Source organism: Typha latifolia, chromosome 3 (genome assembly GCF_019914945.1).
Source record: "Typha latifolia isolate L0001 chromosome 3, TyphaL0001v2, whole genome shotgun sequence".
Classification (NCBI taxonomy): domain Eukaryota; kingdom Viridiplantae; phylum Streptophyta; class Magnoliopsida; order Poales; family Typhaceae; genus Typha; species Typha latifolia.
Window position 1 is genome coordinate 17,107,137 of NC_133088.1, and position 25,477 is coordinate 17,132,613.

The 25,477-nt window shown below is 36.2% G+C and overlaps 4 protein-coding genes across 5 annotated transcripts; 2 read left to right on the forward strand and 2 right to left on the reverse strand.

Moving 5' to 3' along the window:
- The first annotated feature begins 926 nt into the window (after positions 1-926).
- Positions 927-5,740, forward strand: LOC140784103 (uncharacterized). Of its 2 annotated transcripts, XM_073131311.1 has the most exons (5): positions 927-1,052; positions 1,126-1,767; positions 4,456-4,575; positions 5,298-5,340; positions 5,411-5,740. In XM_073131311.1, exons 2-4 carry the CDS (start codon positions 1,207-1,209, stop codon positions 5,310-5,312), a joined length of 696 nt encoding a protein of 231 aa, XP_072987412.1. In that variant the 5' UTR covers positions 927-1,052; positions 1,126-1,206; the 3' UTR covers positions 5,313-5,340; positions 5,411-5,740. The 2 variants fall into 2 exon arrangements, with proteins under 2 accessions (XP_072987412.1, XP_072987411.1); XM_073131310.1 differs by having other exon boundaries at positions 936-1,767.
- Positions 5,741-6,117: 377 nt separating this feature from the next.
- LOC140784102 (uncharacterized) lies at positions 6,118-16,203 on the reverse strand. The gene is made up of 15 exons (XM_073131309.1): positions 15,959-16,203; positions 14,911-15,290; positions 14,441-14,561; positions 14,184-14,301; positions 12,201-12,361; positions 12,034-12,105; positions 10,038-10,106; positions 9,872-9,952; positions 9,683-9,802; positions 9,497-9,571; positions 9,287-9,367; positions 8,000-8,073; positions 7,666-7,726; positions 7,163-7,218; positions 6,118-6,598 (listed from the first exon to the last, which is right to left on the reverse strand). The coding sequence occupies exons 1-15, from the start codon at positions 16,058-16,060 to the stop codon at positions 6,520-6,522; spliced, it is 1,650 nt and encodes a 549-aa protein (XP_072987410.1). The 5' UTR covers positions 16,061-16,203; the 3' UTR covers positions 6,118-6,519.
- A 458-nt stretch (positions 16,204-16,661) lies between these two features.
- Positions 16,662-18,932, forward strand: LOC140784105 (probable rRNA-processing protein EBP2 homolog). Its single transcript, XM_073131313.1, has 2 exons — positions 16,662-16,762; positions 17,683-18,932. Exon 2 carries the CDS (start codon positions 17,690-17,692, stop codon positions 18,566-18,568), a length of 879 nt encoding a protein of 292 aa, XP_072987414.1. The 5' UTR covers positions 16,662-16,762; positions 17,683-17,689; the 3' UTR covers positions 18,569-18,932.
- Positions 18,933-19,352: 420 nt separating this feature from the next.
- Positions 19,353-21,229, reverse strand: LOC140784104 (GDSL esterase/lipase At5g55050-like). The gene is made up of 5 exons (XM_073131312.1): positions 20,932-21,229; positions 20,508-20,647; positions 20,199-20,423; positions 19,723-19,972; positions 19,353-19,651 (listed from the first exon to the last, which is right to left on the reverse strand). The coding sequence occupies exons 1-5, from the start codon at positions 21,173-21,175 to the stop codon at positions 19,431-19,433; spliced, it is 1,080 nt and encodes a 359-aa protein (XP_072987413.1). The 5' UTR covers positions 21,176-21,229; the 3' UTR covers positions 19,353-19,430.
- Between the last annotated feature and the right edge of the window lie 4,248 nt (positions 21,230-25,477).

Here is a 25,477-nt window from a genome sequence, read left to right on the forward strand (position 1 = left end):
TCAAGTTATGTGGTGGTTTTAAGGTCACTTGGGAAGAGGATGTTCTGGAGGTTATTATTATTATTATTATTATTATTTTATGCTGGTGCTTAATTAAAATTAAAATATTTTGTTTTATTTTTAGAGGAAATATATATTTAACCCTTTGCCTTTAATCTATTTGTGGTTTGCACCCTCTTATTTTTAATATATGCAAACCAAGCCCTACGTTATATCATATGTATAGACTTGTTAATGAAATTTAATTAGATTATAAAATTATTGTCACCCAAGTTATAACTCAACTCAAAATACTAAATCCAAACTATACCCAATCTCAAAAAATACCAAACCCTCCTCATTAGTGGAGCCTCCATCCCGCAGGCCCTCGCTTTCCCTCCATCTCCATCTTCATTGGAGGAGTCTCCTTTCCATCTCTATTGGTAGCTTTCCTGTTGACAATGTGCTGTTTAATCTTGTTTTTTAGTTCATGCAAAGAAGAATGACAGCTTTAGAATGAAACAGTGGGTGGTGTAAATATCCAACAATTTGAATTCTTACATGTCCGAGTAATTTGTCCACACATTTATAAAGAAATATAATAAATGAAAGAGAAGGAGAAGCAAAGTATCCTTTTGTCTAAAATCATTTTATTCTTATATTTTAAAAAAATTTAAACTAGTTTGTGCATTTAATCAGATGATTAAAGTGTGGCCATTAATTTTTCCGTTTAAATTTAACTAAACAGTGCTAAAGTGAACAAAATACAGTCATCATAATTGTGAAATAAGACATGAATATTTTTAAGATAATATTATTAAATGACTAAAATAGCGATGCCATTTAGTTAAATTTAACAGAAAAATAAATATATTTTATTTTATTTATAAAGAAGTATAGAGAGACTGATTTAATATTTTTCGAAATATAAATAGATGATAAATACTAAATAATCTGTCTGAGCCAACCTCAAATTTCGGCCCAGTTAGTTTTCATATCTGAAATCGAGTCACAGGAATCTCAATAGTACGAGAAGCCTCTAAAAAGAAGCAGCGTTCATCCGTCCCGAATCGGTGCGCATCCATTCCATTGCCCAATAATAATAATCTCCTCCTTTCGTTTTTCTAACTCGTTCTCCCTCTCCAGAGTAGAAACTAGAAAACCCACCGCCTTGTACCAAGAGAAGAGAGCAATCTCGATCTCGACTTCGTCCCCCTCTACATCGCGATGCCGAAGAAGCTGGGCACGAACACCAAGGCGGAAGCCGCCCGCGCTCGCCGAAGCGCGACGGAGGCGGAGCGCAAGGAGCGCGAGGCTCGCGAGAAGGAGGAGCAGTACTGGCGCGAGGCCGAGGGCAGCAAGTCCCGCGCCGCCAAGAAGCGGGAGGACGAGGCCGAGAAACGCGCCGAGGCGGCGGCGCGGCGCGCCGAGATACGCAAGATCGCCGAAATGGAGCAGCAAGAGCTCGAGCGCGCCGCACGGAAGCCGAATCCCAAGGCAACCCGCGTCTCCATCCCCGTTCCGAAGGTCACCGAGGTCGACCTCGCTCGCCGCCGGGAAGAGGAGCGGGCGAGGCTCGAGAGGGATGCTGAGGCCGCCAAGAAGAAGCATAGCCGCACCGCAGACGAGGAGGAGTACGAGAGGATGGTGCTGGTGAGTAATACGAATAGGGATGATTCCATCATCGAGGCGCACTCGTTAGAGGAGGCGATCGCCAAGATTGCCGTCACGGAACCGGCTTTGCCGGCGGATCGCCACCCGGAGAGAAGGCTTAAGGCGACTTTTAAGGTATATTTGTTTCTTGTTCTTGGTCTTTCGGGGTAGTTCTGTGGTTCTGTTCTTGGTTTATCGATTGATCAGTATATCTTTATCGCTTGAAACCCTAGGATAGAACCAAGGTTTCCTTTTGGCCTTTTGTGAAACTTGTTTGATTGCTAAAGAACTAGCGTAATTGGCCCTAATAGGTAAACTGATGAAGATATTTAGTCGATCATCCGTTACCAATCTTATAGATGGAGTATGCAAGAAGAAGTGGCATAAGTGCAGAGTATCTTAGATGATGCACAGATAGAAAATATATGGACATTCTTTAGAAAGAATTAAGAAGTACTAATATTACCATCGTTAGTAAATTTACTTATTTAAAGATTTCCTCCTCAATCTTATGATATAAATTGAACTTTTATATAGAAGTTCCAGAAATAGGCATGTGGGTGAAGTTTCCAGTGAATGCAATATTGAATTGTGTGGTACAACCTACTTGTCTATTGGCATTCTTATTTCCTGTTCCTGTGCACCATTAGTTTTCTACTTCAAGCTAGAATTCTCCAAAGGGTCTTTTTGTTGCATATATACCCTTCAAAATTTCCTTATTTTCTTGTACATCCCTCTAAAGTTAATATTTGCATATATACTCTCTAAGAACAAACGGTTTTTGTATGTATACCTTTTGAACTATTTTTTTTTTGTGCATAGATACCCTCTGGAATGAACTAACCGTTAATTTTCGAACAATTTAAGTATAAGAAGACAAAAATATTATTATTCTAGTTTTCACATATTTTTTTTAGTTAATGATACTTTTATCTTTTTTCTATTAAGTTTTTAAGATTTTTAAACTTGAAAAGTACTGGAAGAGTATTTATGCAAATAACAAATGTTTTAAAGGGTATATATATATATATCCACTTTAGAGCGTACAATAAGCAAATAAGAGTTTTTAATGGGTATAAATGCAAAGAACACTTGTCCAAATTATGGAAATCAACTGGGTAATCTTAACACTATTGTCTATATTGGCAACTAGGGTCCATGCTTACATTGAGAGCTGCTGCAGGAAAGACTAGATTAAGTGATTGTTTAGAGAACAAAACCATATGGGATGCTTTACAGTTATGACAAATTAAGCAAAAATCTTGTTAAACGATAATTTGAAGGCCTGTTCCAAGTCTAGTTTCAAAAGATTCATTTTATTTAGTTCCGTTTGGTGTATCTCATGTAGGTTCAAGTAATTCTTTTTGTTCTTTGTTCCCTGTTTTCGTTCTGAGGTACTAAAAGTTTGCAAGTGTAAGAGAATTGATACTATTTAATGCTGCAATAAATGTATACTACATGTATATGTATGCTTATTTTTCTTGATGGCTGTCATAAGTAGGAGTTCTTGCATTGTCATAAACTATGATGGCTTGGACAGTGGTTAATAACTAACTCGTGTTATTCTTACAGTATCCTGTCAGTGGTATAAATAGTAATTTACTGTATCTTGAAACCTGTCAAAAGATGCATTCATGTAAAGGACATAGACGCTATAAGTGCACGTAGTATTTACTATTTAGTGTTATTTTCTTACTTTTCCTTCTCTTTCTTCCTCGAGTTTCCTATGACCTCCACTCATTTCTCCAATCTAAGGCAAATCTATCTCGCTGGAATTTTGGATCTGAATAATGATAGTTACAATATATCCTTTTACAATCCTACAGTACTTGAATGTGACCAATGGACCAATGTGGTTATGTTGAAGAGTTATAAGAGAAAAATGATCTCCAGTTGACATCTCTGTGATGGCAAATTTTAACTAAAAGTATGACAAACAACTAATAAAACATGAAGGCTGCTTACAGAACAGAAACAATTAATAGACAAATGTGGAGAATCAACAAGGATGTTGAGATAGTAATTTTCTTTGTACCTCACCTACTCGCTTTTATTAGATTATGACCATGTTCCTGAAATAGTAGTTCCACACTTCAATTTTTTTTTTTCTGTTAAACTAATAATGTAAAGAAGCCATCTTTATTTGTTGTTATTTTATTCTTGTAAAACCCCTCACTTCTACTGTGATGGATCATCCCTTGCTGCAACGACATCCCATACAACTCAAGCAAAGATTTTAGCATATTGATGGAACATGCATATCTGGTCGAAAAAAGATTATAGCATTTTGTCTTAGTGAATGGAGATATCTTTGGTGATCTGGCTAGATGTTATCCTACGGAGTGAATTGCCCAAAGTCTGTATAATGTAGTACATACCATCTTTTCTTGGAGAATTTATTTCTCAGTTTGTTAGCAGTGAATTATTGGGTGGAGCTGTAACATTTAATTTGTTTGCTATTTCTTTGATTTATGTTGTGTTTATTTTTATCGTCCAATACTTTTTCGTGATTCGTTATCATTTAAGTTCAATAATGTGTAATTCAATCTTGTTACATTTTGAGTGATAAATTTAGTTGTTAGTTACTGCGAGATAAAATAAACTTGAAATTGTGTTGTCGCATTTTGAGGATGAAAGGTTTATAACATCTTTATGTGAGAGAAGCAGACAAAGTATATATATTCTGATATGTATTTAAACTCAGCCTAGAGTGTTCATTTCTCTTTTGTTACTTTAGCTTCCTTTGAAGCTCTTCTGTTGACCTGTGCTTGTAGTTACCTTGGTGACTTGAGAACACCTGCTGACCTTGTGAAATATATGTAGGCTTTTGAAGAGGCAGAGCTTCCCAAACTAAAGGAAGAGAAGCCAGGTCTGACACTTAACCAATACAAAGATATGGTATGGAAGCTATGGAAGAAATCTCCAGATAACCCTCTTAACCAGGTATGTTTTAGAGGAAAAATAAAAATGTGCTTAGCTGCTGATGGATTGTGGACCTGGTTTCCTCTAATATTGACTTGTGACACTTGTCTGTCAGACAATGTACTGGCATTCCGATATAATTAAATGTCCATAATGCCCATAATATCCATAGTTTATATTAGGGTGTAGTAGAGAAATTTTTTGTTTGATTGTTGCAGGCTTGTGTTTGTTGGGCTTCTGTTAAAATGTTTCTACCAATTTAGGCTAAAAAACTTGTTTCATTTATTTTAATTATGAAATGCTTTACTGGTGCTATTTTATTGATAATATTTTGGATCCCAAGAGAAGAGAGACAAATTGTTTGATCCACTGAAACACAGGGGAGGCATGTCGAGTTTAACAGTCAATATCATACTTGTGCTGTAGGCAAAATGCCAAGCAGGTGAAATTCTAGGCAAAACACAAGGCATCACTTTGATTGAATAATTTGAAAATTACTTTAATTGCACCTCCTTTTTCAATTTTTTTTGGAGTTAGTTGTAATTGATGGTTGAAGAAGCCATGAATTGTTTTCTTTTCCTTCTTTCCACAAATACATGCATAAGATATGGGTAAGACTAGGTCACCAGATTGGGGATAGTATTATTAGGAGCTTTAGACGTTAGAGTTGTGCCACAGTTTGTTCTTCCAAGAACATTTCTTTCCACATCATTTGGCATTGATGGCTTAATTTTCACTTGCAGGTTGTTGCAGAGTGATCATATGGGATTTTTTTAATAATCGAAGGCAAGTTTTTTGTATTTCATTGTATTGGTGTTATTTCATTAGACTTGCTAATTATTTGTTGCTCGTTCAGGTCATTCAATCAATGCTGGAATCGACATGTACTAGTCATGGAGTTGCTTCCGTGGTGTTTCACAAATTTCACACTTGCGAAGTTTGAATATCTATAGTGGGTTATTTAAACAAGTAATAAGCATATGCCGGCACTGTATATTAGGAGAGTAAAGTGCATCTTGGAGCAATTTATTGTTTGTCTTGGAATGGTCCATAGCCTTTTAACGTAGATTACATGTTATAGATTAATGTGGGTTCTTGCATCATCGAATGTCTGCTTCTCATTGTCATTGGCGTTGATTGGTCGGTTTATTTATACAGTATGCAAGCATGCATCCTTTGCCTTTCATTTTTTTGTTCGACTTGTTTGCATCCACTGTCTAGATCTACTGTTTGTAGGACTGGTTATTGGACAAATAATAACTTGGGCTTATCTATATGTAGTATGATTTAATTGTAACATAGAATTGCTGGAATGTTCTTGTTACTCTGATTTTTACCATGGCAAGATGCCAAGCAGGTGAAATCCTACAGTATTCCTTTTGTCTTGCAATAAAGGGAATGAATCAGGATCTCGACCTGCCGGAAGTATTATCATCTCAAGCTATACTCGACTATATCTATGTTTGAGAAACTATAAAAGTAATCTGCCACATTAAGTTCTCTGCTCATTGTAGTAGCTACGGCAAAGCTTGAGCAAACGCTTAACATCTATTGATACATCAATTAAGCGCGCCTCAAGGCAGAAAATATCATTTTATAGTCGAAAGTTGTCAGACCAGTAAGTTACAGATGACAGAATCTGCCACCTCAATACGGTTAGATATGAAGTAAAATAAGAAAGAAAAAAAATAGATAGTCTACTATCTGGCGTTTGGACACAATGTAGATGGTCGCTGTTTATTTAGTCATTAGTACTATAATGTCCACTCAGATCAACCAAATTCGCTGCACCCAAATAAATGACGAAGGGCTTAAAGTAGTGACATGCAGTTGTTCCAGACAAATGAAGCCACACAGGCATCATGAGATTAAGGCATGCGCACGACACAAGCAGCCTGTAACCTGATCACTTTTGGGAATAGTTTGAGAAACCTTGGCGAAAAATATCTTAGGCCTTCCTCGAAGTCAGTTAAAAGAATCCATCTTCACATCCGTAACATCAAGCTGTAATATCTCAGCTTTGCAGCCTAATATGGAACCCATACTGTAGTAACAAGACAAATGAGTAAATAACTAAATTAATTTATAATAGTATGCAACTAACTGGTAAAATTAATGACAATGTCATGATGGAAGGAAAAGTGGAGGAAAAACGACCAGACTAATTTCAGTATACTCAGCTAAATTGTTACATTACATTAAGCGCTACAGGTACTACTGTCATATTATAAAAGAAAAGGTAAACAGATTGACACTTGACCATCCAAAAGAAAAGGACCTACAAAAAGGACACAAATAATCTTGCACCACAATTGACAACAGTTTGCCACAAGAAAGCTAGCAATCAAGTAACGACCAGACCTCATGATCATATATGGTTGCTAACAGGATATTCAGCTTCTTATCATGCAGGATATTCAGAATTATAAGAAAAAAATACAGAGGGAAGTTAAGTGCATATGCAAATAAAAGGACAAGATGAAGAATAGCAGCATGTGCTGTATATAACTCAATACTAGATATAGCTATGACAGATCTCTCATTTCTGTAATGCTCACGGAAAAATAGCTGATATATAGATAATGTATATGACTATGTGCATCTTTACCTTGGTTGGGTGCGTCCAAGATCTCCATGCACAAACTCTTTGATATATGTTCCAGCCTGGTATGGTAGAACACTTAATTAGAGCTGATAGAAAACAATCAGCAACCAAAGATCAAGAGAAAATTGTATGCTGCAGAAACATATATTTATGAGCCTGTAAGTAGGCCACACAGTATGATCCAAAATATGCATATATTTCTCCACTGCTAAGTAATTGACAGGCACAGGAAAGATGATGCTCTAGTAAACAAGCCTCCTGACAATATAAAATGTAGCATTAACCATAAATTTAATATTTGTGGAGCCTAAACAATAATTAAGACACCGCAAAGCACATCATCCCAACCTACGCTCTAACGGTCTAATGGAGTAATGCTCACTTCTTTATCTTTTCTGAATTGCAACAGAGAGTTTTAAGTACAGAAGATAAAGGCATAAAGCACCACTCTACAACTGAAAGCAATATATGGAGAAATCTGTCAAGTAATAAAAAAGAACATGTACCTGAGTGCAAAGATGCAATAAAAAATACTGGGAGCTTCCACTGACTTTCTCAACCATCATCCTGGCCCAAAAAATAACATGGTAAGAATCATATGCACCTTTAATAACAGAACACGAGATAGAGGCACTTGTGGCATGGCATGCACTGGCCAGCAGCTGACATGTGCCACAAGGCATGGCGCCTCCGTCTGTAAGAGGTGATCTGCAGCTGCAGATCATCTCTCAGAGGCTGCAGAATGGACATGGGATGCCATCATTAACCAGGCAGCAGCAACTAACACAGGAACCAAAAAGTGGTACGTTGACATTTGATAAGAAACGAAATCAATCATACCAATGTATGATCCTCTTACGCTCCAATGGACTTCGACGATGAAGCACCCTAACTGGAGTCTTCTGGAAAATTTCCTATGAAGCAAGAAAAAGGAATATGTCAATGAGATTTTGCTTTCATCCACTGTATGGAGAATATTCAGATATGCCATTTTGTTGGCATTAGAAGGAGACACTTGAAGTTGAGAATAACATTAGAACCAAGAAATGTTGGTTTCAGGTGAATGTCATGTTTCCATTTGCTAGCACAGAAAATGTTCTAATATGCTATCTAGTAGTTTAATACTACTCACTGGATAACCAAATAAATATTCAGTCATCTCCTGCAGACAAGTTTAAGGCTACCCTTTAAATTGCTGTACTACTTTTAGGAAGATCAAACAAATTCAAATAACACATTCACACTTCCTACTAATCTTGCAAGAATGTGAAACACAGCCTACAAAATCTCAAGAAAATAAGGATGTGAAAACTAAGATTTGTCGTCTTGCGTAGTATTATTGTATGGAATCCAGGTAGAGGTAGAGGTAGAAGTGACTATGTACCAGTATCTTAAGAAGATATCAGATGCCATATCAGTCCCCGTTCTTCTTTATTATGAACACTGAACTTAACCAATCTATAGCTTTAACTTTCATGAAATAGTGAAGTTGTCGAGAGAATGCAAAGATTAAGAATTAGTTTTAGGCAGTCAAGCCGGTAAAGGTAATTCAATTATGTTGATAGTAGGTATATGCAAGCACAAAAAATTAGCTGGAGAACACATACATGTAAGAATTACAATCCAGAATTTTCTAGACTGGTCTTAATTGTGAAGAGCTAGACATCACTCAGTCTTCAATCTAATATTTAACCTATTATATATTATACTACTCTACAATACAAAAGATCAACATTTAGCACAAAGTAACAAGAGCACATACTGAGATAATATAGATCAGTTTACAAAGTAGAATAAAAACAAAAATACAGAGCTCAAGAGAGAACTGTAGAATCCGGATAGATCAAGACAAAGTTAACTGGCATAAGTAGATGTGTATCTCACATCTGGTCACCTATGGACCTCAACATACCAATATCCAGTTTAGAATTATTGTTGAACAATAATGACTTATTAGAGGATGGCAAGAAACAACATAAGAAAGTTTTCTTACACCTGACGGGATCAGCAGTCACACATCAGAATATGCTACACATGGAAGCAAACTCCTCAGGATAACTACAAGGAGGGCAGGTGAGCCCAGCACTAATTAGCAGGAGTGTCGGAAATAAACAAAAAAAATCTCACCATGTCCTTCAGAGAAGAAATAATCTGCAAGTCATCATTTGTTAAGGGGCGAGAAATCCATACAAGTGCAGCATACTGCTTCTGCATAAATACAGCCAACCATTACATACACTAAATATCTAAGAAAACACACTTATTCAGCATCAATTCTGTTTAAAATACATTAAAGAAAAACAAATGAAAACCAGCAGAAAAGTACTAGCACAAAACCTGTTTCTCTGACTCCCCTTCACGCATCATAGCCCATCCTTCACTGCCGACCAATTTGAGGTTTCTCACTCTAACCTGTAATAATAAAGTGATAAGAACATAGTTGTATCCATAAAAGAGAAATTGTGTTTCTATAGGCTTTATAAATTTTGCAATCATCAAATGATGTTACTTTCAGAATCTTACATATTTCTTGACAGAATTGTTTATCTTTTCTGCAATTTCTTGAATGTCAACACTAGATGGCACATATCGTGCATTTGGAACTTCCACTAGAAAAGGACGACCAGATCCCAACATCCGCACCTGCATAGAAGTTGTTAAGTCTGATTGCACATTAATAGACAAACTTTAAAGCTAAAAAAGGTATCATACGTCAATATCTTCTCTGCCAGCAGCATGAAACTTGTAGCTGTCACCTCTACAAATACTACACACATTGTCCCCAACTATCTCCTACAAAGAAGGGGAAAAAATGTAGTATCATAATGCTTTACATTACAGAGGAAAGATAACTTTACAACTATGAAATGTACTATACCTCAACAGATGCTTCTCCCATTCTTTCATCATCAATCATCCAACGTGACTGGCTCACCTTTCTAGAGAACTATACAAACAAGAAAAAAAAATTGCAAGACTTGATGTATGAATGGCACCAGACTAAGTAGACACATTCCAATTCTGCATGAAAAAAAAATGATATCTAGGTCCCTTGTATGACATTCTTTAGCTCATATGGTTCGCTATAAATCTAGCCAAAATAATGTGTTGTATAGCTATAACGAGTCAGACCGTATAAAACATATTAGAGAATTAAAAACACCATGTATATGTGATGATGGAGATCTGGAAAATCTCCAGAAAGAAAATATCAACTAACACCTCTTCAGAGTTCTTATATTAAACATAATTAAGTATACATATCAAACAAGTCAGAATTGAAAACAGGAATAACTCTGAATTGATCAATAATAATTTCAGAGTCAACGATGAAGTCATTCGTCAAATTTACACTCTTCTAGCAATAAATTTATACTCTATTGCGTGGAATGTCATAATAAAGGATGCTAGAGAAGTAAGTCTTGACAAAATATAATTTTCTGAAGATTTTCTTATAGCAGAGTATGAAAAGCTACAAGGTAGTTGGATTTGACTGAGTAACACAATGTCAACTTTTGGAAATTATGTCTAGTGATTAACGAACTACAGTATTCTTCTATGTTTCATCTTATAAATGTTAAAGAAATATGGCAGTGCTAAGTTTTGTCACTATCTTCAAAGAAGTCCAACTCTAGCTAACTAGAAATATATGATCACTAATTAAAATTTTCAAACCTTGTTTAGCTCATCAAGATGTGCATGATATATGTACTATTTGAACTAGATGTAAAAAATCATATGACACAGATTTTGTCTAATATAATTTGCTTGTAAGGATAATTTTATGAGAATATAGAGAAGGTTATTTTTGCTTACATATATTCATATTATTAGAAGCCAAAGTTGAGACAAATGAGATTCAAATCTAAAGTGGCAACTTGACATCCATAGCCACTTCTCTTTTCCGGATACAGATCCGAAAAAAGACATTAAAAATATTATAAACTTTGTCCCATGTTTACTTAAAAGGACAAATTGCATGCCAGATATATCCATATTTTGTCAATTAGTTAAATATATAGTGCACTGAGAAAATATGTAGGAAACCTTTGGAAATAGATTCTGATATGGCACCACCAATGCTCAGACCCTATCTCTATTATGTGGATATTGATAGGATCGAAATTCAAGCAGGATAGGCATATTTAAATCCACATGGCAAAACTCAGATATAGAAGCTAGATAAGACTGGTAACCTCTATTTAACTTCCTTTTTCTCAAAAACATCTGTTTAATTTCCTTCTTTAAATGCATTATTTGCAAGCTTTTTAACTTCCCACGTTAAGTGTACTTAAATTCACCTTTTTGTGTTCACACTGGAGATTAGCCTTCAGCTTCTCCCTTCCAAGTTAAGAAACACGTTGAGGTGAAGGTTGAAAGTTCTCATGATCTCACCAGTCTTTAATTGCAGTGATAACAGAGAAAAAAAAATTTAACCAGCCGGAAGTAGAAGGGCCTTTGGTGTTTTAAATGCACTTGCACCACCTATCTCCCCCCTCACTTATCTTTAAATTGTTAAATGCTTACTAATTCAAACACAAACAACGAGATAAGATGCAGGTAAAGGGAAATCAAATTTATAAATTTGAAAAAGAAACTGTAGATGAAAATGGTCTTCGCTGGGGGTTACCAGCTGAGCCAGTGGCATGAAACTTGCTGCACCATTCTACTTTAGCAACAGAAATCTCAATCCTGACATGATACTTATGAAATTCATCTGTAGTTAATTCTATAATTTTTACCAATATCCTTAGCACAAAGTTCCCAATAAAGCATGTCTGCCAACTGCCAACAATGAAAGGCAGACTGACACAAATAGACAGCATAGAGAAGGTTACAGTTAACATGCACACTTTAGATACTCTGTAGCATACCTTCAAGTATCTACCACCAATATATATGGGCATCCTAAAGCAAGTAATCCTGAGCTGACATGGTGTTGAGGCCTAAAGAAGAAAATTGAACCCGTTAATAGTGATAATGAATCTAACAACACTTTGCAATTCACATACATGTACACATTTGCTAGAAAGAAAATAACCTTTTCAGGTGGTGACTTAAACAACTCAGAGAAGTCGTTATCTTGCATGCCATCAAGGGCTCTGTGGATGACCGCATCAGATTCATTGTGAGGATGTTTAACATCATCTTTTGATGTTCTCTTGTACGAATCACCATGATTGCTCTCATTATCTACTCCCTCTATTAGATTATTAACAAAATTAAGGGACGCATTATAAAAAAAGAGGATTTTGTAAAGTATGTGGAGCAAAGTAAAAAATCACGACTAATTATTTCTAGCGAAGGCCTAACGCCTGCTAAATACATAAACTATGTATTGTTGGCATAAAACTTGTCAGCAGATCTCAAAAATTACTCCATCGCAAGAACAGGTAGTAAAGTGTAATAGGCTGCATTGGCTTTGCGAATCATCTCACTTTCGATGGAAGCTTCACAATGTATATTGTAAAAGAATAAAACTAAATTGAAAGCCAAATGTTAATTTTAGACATGATCATCGGGCGGGCCAGGCCGGGTTTTTCGGGCCAACTGGGCTTAAGTATTTGTTTACGGCCCGACCCACTAATCACTCGGGTCGGGCCGGGTTAGAATAGTCTAGCCCGTTACCGCCGTCGGCCCGTGAGAGATCGGGCTGGCTAGCCAGTCGGGCCGGGCCGGCCCGACCAACCAATTACTCGGCCCAACCTATATTTTAGCTATTTTTAGAATTTTTTTAACTATTAGCTTATTTTTTAAAAAAATATTTATATTCCTCCATTTAAAAAATAATTAAAATAAATTAAATTTTTTTAAAGGTGTGCTTAAAATAATGCAAAACGGTACAATACCAAATTTTTTTACTGTAGTAACGGTAAATTACTATAGCAGACGGGCGGGCTACTGTAGCAGAACGGGCGGGCCAGACGGGCGGGCTTTCAGGTTGGGTCGGGCGAGCAAAGGGCTGGCCTGTTCCGCCCATGGATAGTTCGGGCTCGGGCCGGGCCGGGCCGGGCCTAAACCGGGTTCGAGCCGGGCTTAGCCAGGCCAAACCCGGGCTGGGCACGGGTGGGCTAGGCCCTTTGATCATATCTAGTTAATTTGCATGCCCTAAAGTTATGAAATGCTCTGGTTTCTTCCTTGAAACAATTTGAGTACTTTGAAGATTGGAAGAAATGAAAAGAAAAGAGCAACTTCAACTAAATAGAAGCTGCGGAAGAAAAGAGATAAGGGCTTCTTTCATCATATCGGCTCAAATGTTTACCTAGTAGCAACTAGCAAGTACCCCATGAAAGGTTGACCTTTTATATTTAGACTCGATATGTCTACCTATTTTTGGTAGAAAGGCTAGAAGAACATTAAATAACTTCTCAATATAGTGATGGCACTAGCTTATCTTAATAGAATACTAGTAGTTGCCTTATATGTGTGATCAATCTACTTTTTACAGTAAGATACCCTCGTGATCACTGAACAGTACACTTATTTCTGATGGTAATTAGTACATTGGAAAGCTATGAATAAGATATATAATTACTTCTTCATGGTTCAGACCTATTATTGGTGTTGGGAATATCTTCTTATCATAATATAATTTTTTTCACAAACAATTACTTCTTTTTGACCCTATCTCAACAAACACCAAAGAAAACTACTCATTCCCATGTTACTAATAGCAATTCCTTTATATAGATAAAAGAACTACACATCAAACTAACCACCAACTAAATTGATATATCCTCAAACTCCATCAAGGAAAGCAATCATCTAGATCAATGCACTTCATTTAGAGAGAAATATATACTGTCAACTTTTTAAAAAAAAAAGTTTAGCAAGAACAAAAGAAGCTGTTTCTCGATGTTACTTACTGTCTTCAGGAAATGTTATCATCCATACACAAAAAGTCCTTTTTAAACATAAGATAGCTTCTAAGATGATAACCATAAGGAAAACAATAGCTGCTTGTACAAAGAAAGTACTTCTTCAACCACCAAAATGAAAAAACTATAAAATACTACAAGCGTACCTATTTCTCTTTTCTTACAACCACGGCCATTTGACAAGCAACTCTGGAGCTTTATTGAAGCCTCAGAATGAGTATATGTCAAGCGAATATGGAATGAGTTGGTACCGCATTTAGCATTCTGCACAACTAGGCTCAAAATGTTAAGAAGCCGTACTTAAACAGACACACTCCTTAAGCTAAAGGAGACATATGATGGTGAACAATACAAACTAAATAAAAGAAGGATAATAGGCATCTAGCACAATTGCGTTAACTACCATGTGATTTTCAAGTGCTGTGGTTATTGATAGTCTCAAAGCATCCTTCACTGACAGGTGTTCAGAAAGGAAATTGTCTTTAAACCAATCTTCACTCTCATATCTTCTTCTCATATACAACCTATAAAAGTTGGCATAGTCACTAAAGGAGCTGAACATTGATGTTTATGTTTTCTCAAGCACAAACTGCGAATTTAGCTGGATTCACAAACCATTAAGACTAAATAATATGGAATAAGCAGACACTGAAGGATTGAAATCATATATCTGCAAGTTCATACTTGTGATCCAGAATATTGCTCTTTGGCTGTTTTTTTTATTACTTGATTTCTCTCTTGATTTCATTACTTCTGCTAAATATTCCATACTTTTAATGTGATTTTGTATTTTTGTGTAGAAAAAAGGCATTCCTCCATGCATGATTCTCTAACTGTCTTTATCCTACAGATAGTTTAAGAGAAATGAATTACCAGACGGCACGTTCATTGGCTGATATAACTGGTGGCAGTGAGACTTCTAGCGAAAACTCGTCAATTTGATGATTTTCTTTCTTTACTATGCCAGCTACTATAGAAGTGAGATAATCAACCGATGTAGTCTCTTTACAAGACTCCCTTATTTCTTGATCTTGGAGGCAGGCGAGTTGTAAGACTCCCAAGCAAATACAGCAATAGTAGTCATTATTATCTGATTCTCTTGAAGTAGACAAACACCATTCATTTTTTGAAGAATCATTCTGACGAATATTTTGTTCTTCAAGAAGCGAATGCAACACTGATGTTGTAAGAGAGGAACAAGAATAGGGAAGACCACGAACCCCAAATAAACGAAAGATGCATCGAACACAAACCTGCAATCAAGCAAAACAGGCAAGGGTTGAAACACACTATTTGATGTGTCGTTTCGCAAATTATTTCAATAGAGATACACTGAAATCATGAAAACTACTGAACTAAAAAAAAAAAAAAAATTATAGTGTCCATGAGCAATCTATCTTGCTTCTCTTATATGGTGTAAATTCTCGCACAACTGTAGATCTGTTAGTAAGTGAACATGAACCACCAACACTATTACATTAATAAATTAAATGAGAACTATCAGGCTCCTATTAAATTCTTCCTATCTTGCTGGGATTGAGATCAGCATCTACATTGCCTTTTCACGTCTTCCATTCCCAAATACAAAAAAAACCTACCAATATGTTCCTTCCAGTGATCATAACTTCCAGTGTACTAATTCACCAAGTCCAAACTCCAAAGATTTTATTGCAAATATAAGTATCAACGCAATCTCATTATCACTCCCCTAAAATTCTTTAAAGTCTTCCGAATCAAGAATCCACTTCAAGATAAGCTCCAATAGATTTATTGAACCTTCTAATTGCAATCGTAAGCCAAACATCATAACAACCACCCCCATAGTGCTAAACAAACCCTAGGTTATAGAAATCGAACAAAAAAGAATACATATTAACGAAAGGAGAAAAAAAAAACGAAAGAGAAGAGTAGAATGGCGAACCCCGACTGATAGCAAATCATCGATCGCGTGAAGAGGAGGAAGAGAGAGAACGGCGTGACGTAGGTTTCCCTTCTCCTCACTCTCGGCTTCTCCGGTTGCCATCTCAAAGTCGGCGCCGCAAGAAATGGAACACGAGTAGGGTGTCAAATCGGCTCGCCAGCTTGCGAGCCACTCGAGATCGGCTCGAGGTGGAAAATCGAGCTCGATTAATAAAATGGGTTAATTACATGTTGAGCCTCTCAACCATTTCTTTGTATTACTTTCACCCCTTAATAAAAATATTAGACAGATACATCCCTAAACTATGTAAATATATTACTAAACCCCCTCTCTCAATATTTTATTATATATATATAATAAAATTATCTTGTCTTCCTTCCCATATCCTCTTACAACTGTTTTAAATATATAATTTTAAATCTGTCTAATCTAATCCTTTAAAATCACTTCTAATGAGAGAGAAAAAAAATATAAATTATTTTTACTCATTTAATTAGGGAATTAATTTTTAATACAAAATAACTCCTTAAAGAAAAGTAGCATAGGAATTTGAAGTGATTAATGTTAGCCTTTTATTTTAGGAAAAAAAAATTAATAATAATAATAATAGGCCGCTTGCCGCTTGGTGGGGATTGGAGTTGGATCCGACCGCAACCCGACCCGAAGACTGCTCAGGTCTATCTAAAGTCTAAACCCTCTCGACCTAAAACTCAGAAACCTAAAGCCCTCTCGACCGATATCTCTGGGCATACGCAGAGTCGACGGCTGAGACGTCATACGCGGAGGGCGGTGACGGCGACAAAGGTATCTCTCCCTCTCCTTCTTCTCTTCTCTCCCTCTCTTTCCCTCCGTGGCATCTAGGGGCAGCGCCAACCCAAGCCGTCATCCTTCCGTGGTGAAGGCGGAGGGTGGGCGGCCGGGCCCCTCTGCCTTCAATAGACCTGGTGGGGTAGGGGGAGAAGGGGAGGCTTGATAAGGCTCTGAAACAGATGCACGGAGGGTGGTGACGACATGTCTAAATCTAGTACATAGAGCCGGGATCTTCTGCAGTGTGTTGGTTTCTTTATTGTCGTAGTATGATGTTATAAAACCCAGTAAACAGCTGGTTAGTTTGTCAAAATTTGATATTTAAGCATCCCTTTGGCTTAGGCTGCAGTGCTGTCCTGTCCTATAAATTGTCTCTCAATAGCTAAGCAGTGCATTTCATCTGGGCATGACAACATCCTAAATTGATTCTAGAATTATTATTATTAATTTTCATAAGGTATTTGCATTTTTCTGGATGTTTTAATAAACGTTTGTGGATGAAAATTTCAATTTGATCTGGATTTGCATATTTTTTACATCCTGTTATTGAAATGCTTTTAACTTGAAGCAATATCTTCTGCTCATCAGCATGTTAACTGAGGGCCTTTTTATCGGTCTCAATCATTTTATTTGTTGTGATCATTTGCTTCAACGAGGGTGATTGTTATTCAGGACTTACTATTTTCTTTTAACTAAATTACTGTGAGAGGGGGACATGCTGCGGCATAATAATGTCCAAAATAGCAAGTGTTATTCGTTTTATTAACTAGTAGGTAAATGCACTTTTTTCTTGAATTCCGCGGCATGTGTTTTAACACTTAACAGCTTAGAATTTTCTTTTTCCCCCCAACAAAATATGGAGTCTTCTGTCGTAATCAAGTGCTGATAAGTTTGATGTAACGTGGTCTCTCATGCAGTTTCAAAATGGTTGAGCTCCAAAATACAAGGCATTTGCTTAACAAAGAAATCATAAGTGAGGATGAGATGGATGATAATAATGATGAGGAATCAGAATCAGACATAGAAACAGAAAAAGTTCTGACCGAACCTTCAAAGAAAGCCATATACAACCGAGAGGGTCTTCTTGAGAAGATTGAAGATATAGCATGGCCAGAAAATGTTGAATGGATTCATAAGCTCACTATTGATCATGATCAGGCGGAAGAGATTGATGTGAATGACGATCTAACACGTGAGCTTGCCTTTTACACTCAGGCATTGGAGGGCACACGAGAGGCCTTTGGGAAATTGCAGTCAATGGGAATCCCATTTCTTAGGCCTCCAGACTACTATGCAGAAATGGTGAAGACAGATGTTCACATGTTAAAGGTGAAAGGCAAGCTCTTATCAGAAAAGAAGAAGATTGAGGAGGCTGAAGAGAGGAAAAAAGCAAGAGAGGCAAAGAAAATTGCAAAAGAAGTCCAGGCCCAGAAGACCAAGGAGAGGGCCAAGCGCAAGAAAGAGGACATTGAGTCGGTTAAGAAATGGAGGAAGCAGAGGCAACAAAGTGGATTTGCAAAAGGGAAGGATAACGAGATGGATTTGGCTTTTGACGGAGAGGAGGGATTTGGGAGGTCAAAGAAAGGAAGGCCAGGGGTGGCTCCTGGTGATAGGTCTGGAGGGTTTGCGAAAAGAGGTAAGAAGGGGCAGGAGAATAATAAGAAAAATAGGGAGCGCAAAGAGTCCAAGTTTGGGCATGGAGGTAGGAAAGGTATGAAAAAGCAGAACACTGCTGAGACAACAAATGACTTTAAAGGTTTTAACAAGGGGGATATGCCAAAAAACAAAAGGGTAAAGAGATGATATGATAATATCTGCTGCAGCATTTCATCACAGAAGAAACCTTGGAACTTCATTTTGTCAGATTGAATTGCTGAGTCTTTAACTTTGTTTTGGGAGCATACTTAAGCTTTGAGATATGCAGCGGGAAAACATTAAAATATGCACTTATAATATTTTGTTTTTTCTTCATCGGCTTGTACTCTTTAAAACCTTCAATCTAGTGTATGTCTTTCGCTAATTAGATGCAACAAGTTTTTGTTACCAATTTATTGAGGGTTCTGAATGACTTGAGATCTACTCATTTCGTGACAATTATGGGTATTGTAATTCAGGTTCTGTATTGTACCTTGTTTAACGCAAGATATTTCACATGGTGTTAGTATGATTTTTCCTTTCCTCAAATTATATTATGTTAACCTGCGCTCTATATGCCGCAAACGATTTGTGCTTTGCTCACTTGTTGCCAAGGTAATTCGCTATGAATTGAAGTAGGATGATAAGAAATTATTGTTCAGTGTTTTATCAGCTTTCCATTTTCTTACATTGTATGCAGTCTCATACATTCGGTAATCTTCAATTTCTCAGAACAACCGTGGAACTATTTATGGATGCTATGAGACCTTCATGTTATTACATCATGATACTATGATAAAAAGTAATTTCTGTTTGTGTTCTCCTTCCGTAAATGTTATTAATTTATTAAAGATCTATCAGTCAACTAAATCTTACATATGGGAAGAAAATTTATTTGTTCCATCAGATGTCTTTCAGGCATATAGCCAAATAAATTGAATTGACTGTGTTGTTTGGCAGAAGACATCAGCCCTGTTTATTGTTGATAGAATACCATGATAAAGATATCTGGAACTTTGATAGAATACTATCAAAGTTCAGTTAGTTGCTGAAAGTTAATTGGTGTCACAAAGTTTTTGTTTGCAGTGAAGAGAGTCTCTGCTGCCATTTCAGAAGCTGCTTGTGTTGGGTGGAACCAGTCCCAGAACAAATGTTCTGTACGATTGGCACATAAAGGAAGTGTCTGATTACATGCATATGATCCATTGTAAGGTCCTCCTCCACAGCAAGCTACTTTGAGCTCCTTGAAATCTGTCGAACAAGGTGTGATGAACTGCATATATAGGAGCTAGATGAATAAATTTTCAGATGAAATTTCTTACGCAGGGGTTGCGGATCTTGAAGGACATATGACACAATTTTGTATGCGTTTCCAAAAGCATACTTCATCTCAGGCAAGTCCATCTGTAGTTCCTTTAGCATTGCTCCTATGGCGGCGTAAGAAGTTCTTGATATATCGTTCAACACTTCATAGCATTCCCCTGTCGGGTTCCTTACCCTTTGAGATGGGCAGCACCCAAGTGGTGGAACGCTCACTATGCCAAACTTTCTTGCTCCAAGATGATACAAGGCCTGGTGCGTAATTAAAACAACAGGTGAGTATTACTCTCTCAAAGAATTCCTTATCTTCTTTTTATTATTTATACAACAAATATGCGCTGATAATAGTTTCATTTGCTCTGTAAATACCTGGTCCCAAACACAATTATTACAATCTTAGCATGCATTATCTACTGTTAGAAATATTCTTAGTATCAGACTTTTTTAGGCCAACTATAGTATGTACAGAGAGAGAAACCTTCAAATGATTCTTGTAACTGGAGGTGAGATTGACCAAGAAGGCAGTGTCGTCTCCTTCGCCATTTAATGAGTACTCAAACATGTCATTGCTTCCACTGCTGATAAAAAAGAGAGATCTGGATAGGAAATCTGAAGCTCCATATGAACCCTTCGATTTATCCATATTACAGCGGACCATTGCAAAGTGTCTTACTTGCATACTCATTGGTATGACCTCTCCTGCCTGTTTCAAAAATAGTGACATCAGGGTGATTTTTGAATGTTATGCTAGAATATCTTAAAAACCGTAAACATAGACCAAGCTTACAAGTAATGGTCCAGTATGAGAGAGGATTCCTGAACCTCCTGATGCAAAATTTATTCCCTTAAACATCTGTGATGTGAGGCTCTGTCTTGTTTGTAGGGAGAGAAAAGCTGGTGGACTCATTGGAAAACCCAGTTGTTGTGCTAGTCATTGATAAAAAATTGAGTTAATTAAGCTGAAGCTGGATTATATAGGTATGCTTAAATACATACACTTGCTTTCATGGCTTAGAGTTAAAATAATTACAGACGCCTACACACATATATACACTTGCTTCCAATGTATAATTTGAGCTTAGCATCAAAATTTCATTACTAATGGAAGAATTTAGCTCTTTTTATCCATTTTTATGACAATAACAGTACTTAGTTTAGCAGTGTTGTGGGTATAAGAAGATTCTGTGGCAAAAGAATCAAGAAATGCATACCTAGCTGGTCAGCAGTGTTGAAGCCATTGCTGAATCTGCCGGTTGCTGTCGAACTTGGGAAGTCGACTCCATAGTGAGGAAAATTTGCTTTTGCCTTAGTGTTGTTCAAGTAATTGTTATTGCCTACGTCCACAGTTGAGTCACCAAACACAAACATGGCATTAATTTTTGCCTGCACTGTTTGCAGACTGAGCCCAACCAGGCAAAATGCAAGCAGAAGAGTGAAAACAACTGTCTCTGCCATTGAAGCTCTATGAGATCTTCTCCTGAATTCTTCCTAATAATTAACTTTTGTGTTGTGGTAGATTAGGGGGCATTATTATTTATAGAGAGGAGTATGAGGCATTGAGAATTTGAGACTTGAGAGTAAGACAAAGGTGTCACCAAATTCTCTCATTGGTTCTTGATCTAATTACAAGGTAGTTTGTATCTTTCTCCACCAAGAAATTAATCTCAGCGACATGCTCCTTGTTTAATGGAATGTTAGTTATGTTACCAAAGTTCTTTACTTCTAACCTTGTGCTCGGGACTTGATTACTCAAAAACCTTTCAGCTGCTTTGAGTGAGAATTAAATGATCATTTCGTATATTATCATATAGTTTAATAATCTTGTGTTTACTTCTGGTTATTTCCTCACCAAAAGGATAAAGGATATGCAAGTAATATGCTTTATATTTACAAAAAAAATTCCAATATTCAGAGACTATGAATTCCGAGGATCTTTCTCTGGTTAGCTGAAGACAAATATTGCTTAGAGGATATTTTATTTTAATCTTATTAATCTTCGAGGAATACAAAGCACTAGAAAGTATATTATATATTCCTTCACTTTGTAAATACAACCAACTTAGTCCCTTTCTTAGTGTCTTAAAAATAGGGGTATAATGAGATTGATACTTTTATTGCCCCAATTTTACCACCACAAACGGCACTTGTTCTGATTGCAAGTTATGCATCCATTAGATAACATTACAACCCCACAAGTTGTTTTTATTACAAGAGAAACATTATTTAAGTTTGGGTTAATCTTAAAGTAGACTTTAATTAGAAACAAAAAACGAATGGAAGTCAACTAATTGTCTGAGAGTGAGGTCGAAGCTCCTGTAATTCAAACCAGCTGCTTGATATTTATAGGCGTGGAGAAGGTACCATTATATGCCAGGATTGCTGTCAACTTATGCATGGCTTCGGTGGGATGAAACCAATCCCAGAAAAAATAATTATCACGATTAGAGCAGTAGGTAACTTTTGGTACGCACTGGAATTCACCATTGTATTTTCCAGCTCCACAGCATGCACTAATGAGCTCGGTAAACCCTATAAACAAAACCAACAAGAACAATTCGATTAAGATCGAAGAACTTTCTATCTGTCCGAAAATTTGTAAAAGTTCATCATTTGCATCCTACCATATAGGTATTTCATTGTCTCAAAACCACTGAGAGTTAAATTTAATCTGACGGCTATATTGTATTTGTCTGCTAAGGCATTACGTAGACCATTTTTTTTTTTTTTTTTGAGACTAGTTAAATCTAACAGATGGTATAATGATAAATACCCATATGTACATGATAAGGTGATAATTGTGTTAATGGGGTCAGCCTAATCCATTTGATCTTTGTAACGACACGAATATTAAAGGCTTAAAGCTATTCTTATTCTTACAATGCTCACCTAGAGCATGGGGATTGGCCTTGATCGTGGCCGTCATGGCGTAGGAATCTGAATACGAGTACTTCATCCCTACCAATCGCAAGCTAAGATGTCGCAATCTTCGCTTCGCAGCCTCGCCGTAACTTTGAGCCAAATGGTTCAAATCATCGAAGCAGCCACCCGAGGGGTTTCTGCTCGTCAGATATGGGATGCATCCTATCTGACTAACTCCAGAAATCCAAAACTTTCTTGCACCGAGCTTGTAAAGAGACTGCATGCACGCCACGTACATCCATTAAACGACGAGGTTAATAAAAAGTTTTTCTAATCTATTTTGTACTTAAAGGAAAATGTACTCATCATAGATTACCTTCAGATGGTTTACGAAATCGTCAACAAGAGAAGAGATGAAGTTATGATTTAACGTGGCGTTTGTAGCTCCAGTAAGGGCGAAGAAGGCGAACTGGTCGTTGCTCGCCGTACTAATGACGAAGAGAGACTGAGAGAGAGAAGTTTCAGCTGATTTATGCTCCATTTGTTGAGATAGCATGCGAGTTACCTTCTCAAGGTATCGGATTTGAGTGGAGAATGTGATGGCGCCATTACCCTAGTATGTTTAAGAAAGTTGATAATGGATTTAGTTAGAGAAGAGAAGAGAAGAGGATATCGATCAGAGAAGAGTGTTGTTACTCACAGTAGTGTCAAGTATTCCAGATCCTCCAGAAGCAAAGTTTACTCCTTTCAGGACTTGGTTTGCATATCTGATTGAAAGATATGGTGGTGGACTCATCTTAAAGCCAAAGATTTTTGCTAATAACAAAGAAAAGAGAGGAAATTAGCTTCATAGTTACTGCCTTTTAAGAACATTTTAGTGTTTAATTTAAGTATCCAAGACATGCCCAATTCAACCTCACCTGACTCAATTGGATCCAGAGTAAGACATATCTAATTGGGGTGGTCGGCCTATTACCACCTCTATAAATTACTCAAAAGTTGTACTGTCATCTATATTTTATCATGTATGTTGATACTTATAATTTATAATATATTTGACTTTAAATTTTGGTTCTTCTTTTATTTTTGCTTTAACTTTTATATAAGAAGATAAATATCCATACGGTAATAACATGTGAATCTATACTTTTTCTTCATAAATTTCCTTGCACTACAAATCCAAACCATTTTAAATGCGCTCAATTATTATGCCTACCAGTACTTCCCATTGGTGGGGCAAACCAATCAACCTCTGGTCCAGGTCAAACTGAGGCAAAAACAAATTAGATGCTTATATAATTACAAGCAGGATAACCTTTTCCTTTGCTTGGATTCGTTTGCTTAGTAAAATCCACAAGTATTATATGGGCCACTTCATTCGGTACAATCTCTAATCATACGAAAAAAAAGGACACATGAAGAGTTCCTGTAAACATCTTTGCTCTTGAATTAACAAAGATATTAGCAATTAATTAAAATTCTATTTATCTTCTAATTCTTTTTAAGTATCTTTGATACACATCGATTGAAATATCGCTGAATAAGCCAGATTCTACGGTGTGAGATAACATTAGTCGACTTCATGGAGTTTAGAGCTTGAGTAACGAGATGTCTAAATTAAGACAAGACTTAATTATAAAGAGACGTTGATGTAACTTGTTAGGATGATCAATCGATAGAGCATCCAAAAACATCGACGTAATTATTTAGGACCGTGGTAGTTACAACCAACTCCTTTTCCTTAATTTGGAGGAAGAGCAAAGAAGTTTTGAAGGTAAGCACTCTTTAATTATTCTCTAATAACTCTACGAGATTCATTCATTATATTGCAGCACAGCACAGCACAATGTTTCCTTAAACATTAGCAGTAAGATCAAAGAGAGAAAGAGAGAGAGAGAGAGAGAGATACCTATGAAGTCAATGCCAATGTAGCCATTACTAAACCTCCCAGTTGGAATACGATTAGGGAAATCGATGCCATTGTGAGGGAAATTGGCCGTATCTTGTTTAGCCAATTCAAGGTAATTGTTATTACCCACATCAAACAATGAATCCCCAAACACATAGATCGCAGGCACTCTGATCTCACTAACATTGCCAACCGTTAATCCAAAAACCAATGGCAAGAGGCAAATGGCAATGAAACTTAGAAGAGCCATCTTTGTTATGTGGAATGAGATCTCATCTCCTTTTGTGTATTTATAGTGTTAGAGAATGGCAAATACGGTAATACTCCTCTAAAATTTATATTCTTAATCTAACGGTCATAATAATCAATTTTCATAGTCAATACCGATTCTAAAATTATATTACATAAAACAAAGTATATTAGTTAAAAGAATTTAATTATGTGTGTCTAATTTTTGAATTATACGTTTTTTTATTAAGATTTCTTTCTCTTATATATGATTGTGATAGATATAATTATGTCTTAACTATAGAAAATATTATTTAATATTAAATTATTTAAATTTAGTTTTTTAGAGATAGACTTCAATTTAAATATGATTCTGTATCTCTATGTGTTATCAAATTTAAACTATCGAGAGATATATATAAATAATAAAAAATAATCAAATACATGAAATTTAATTAAACTTTTATCAAGTTAATTATAAAAAGACATCAATATCCTTATTATAATATAGATACATTACTCTCCGTTAAGGATATATATATCTTTTACTTAATAAATTATTAAGATAATATAATTATAAAAAAGATAATGTGCAAGGTAATATATTTAAAAATAATAATTACTTATTGAACCGGTAATATCTTTTAAATTTTTTACATTCCTATTATATCTTTAAGGATCTTAACCGTTAAATTTTTATTAATCTCTATAGTATAAAAGAAGTGCCACAGAATATACCATGGGAGTCTATAGAAATAGAA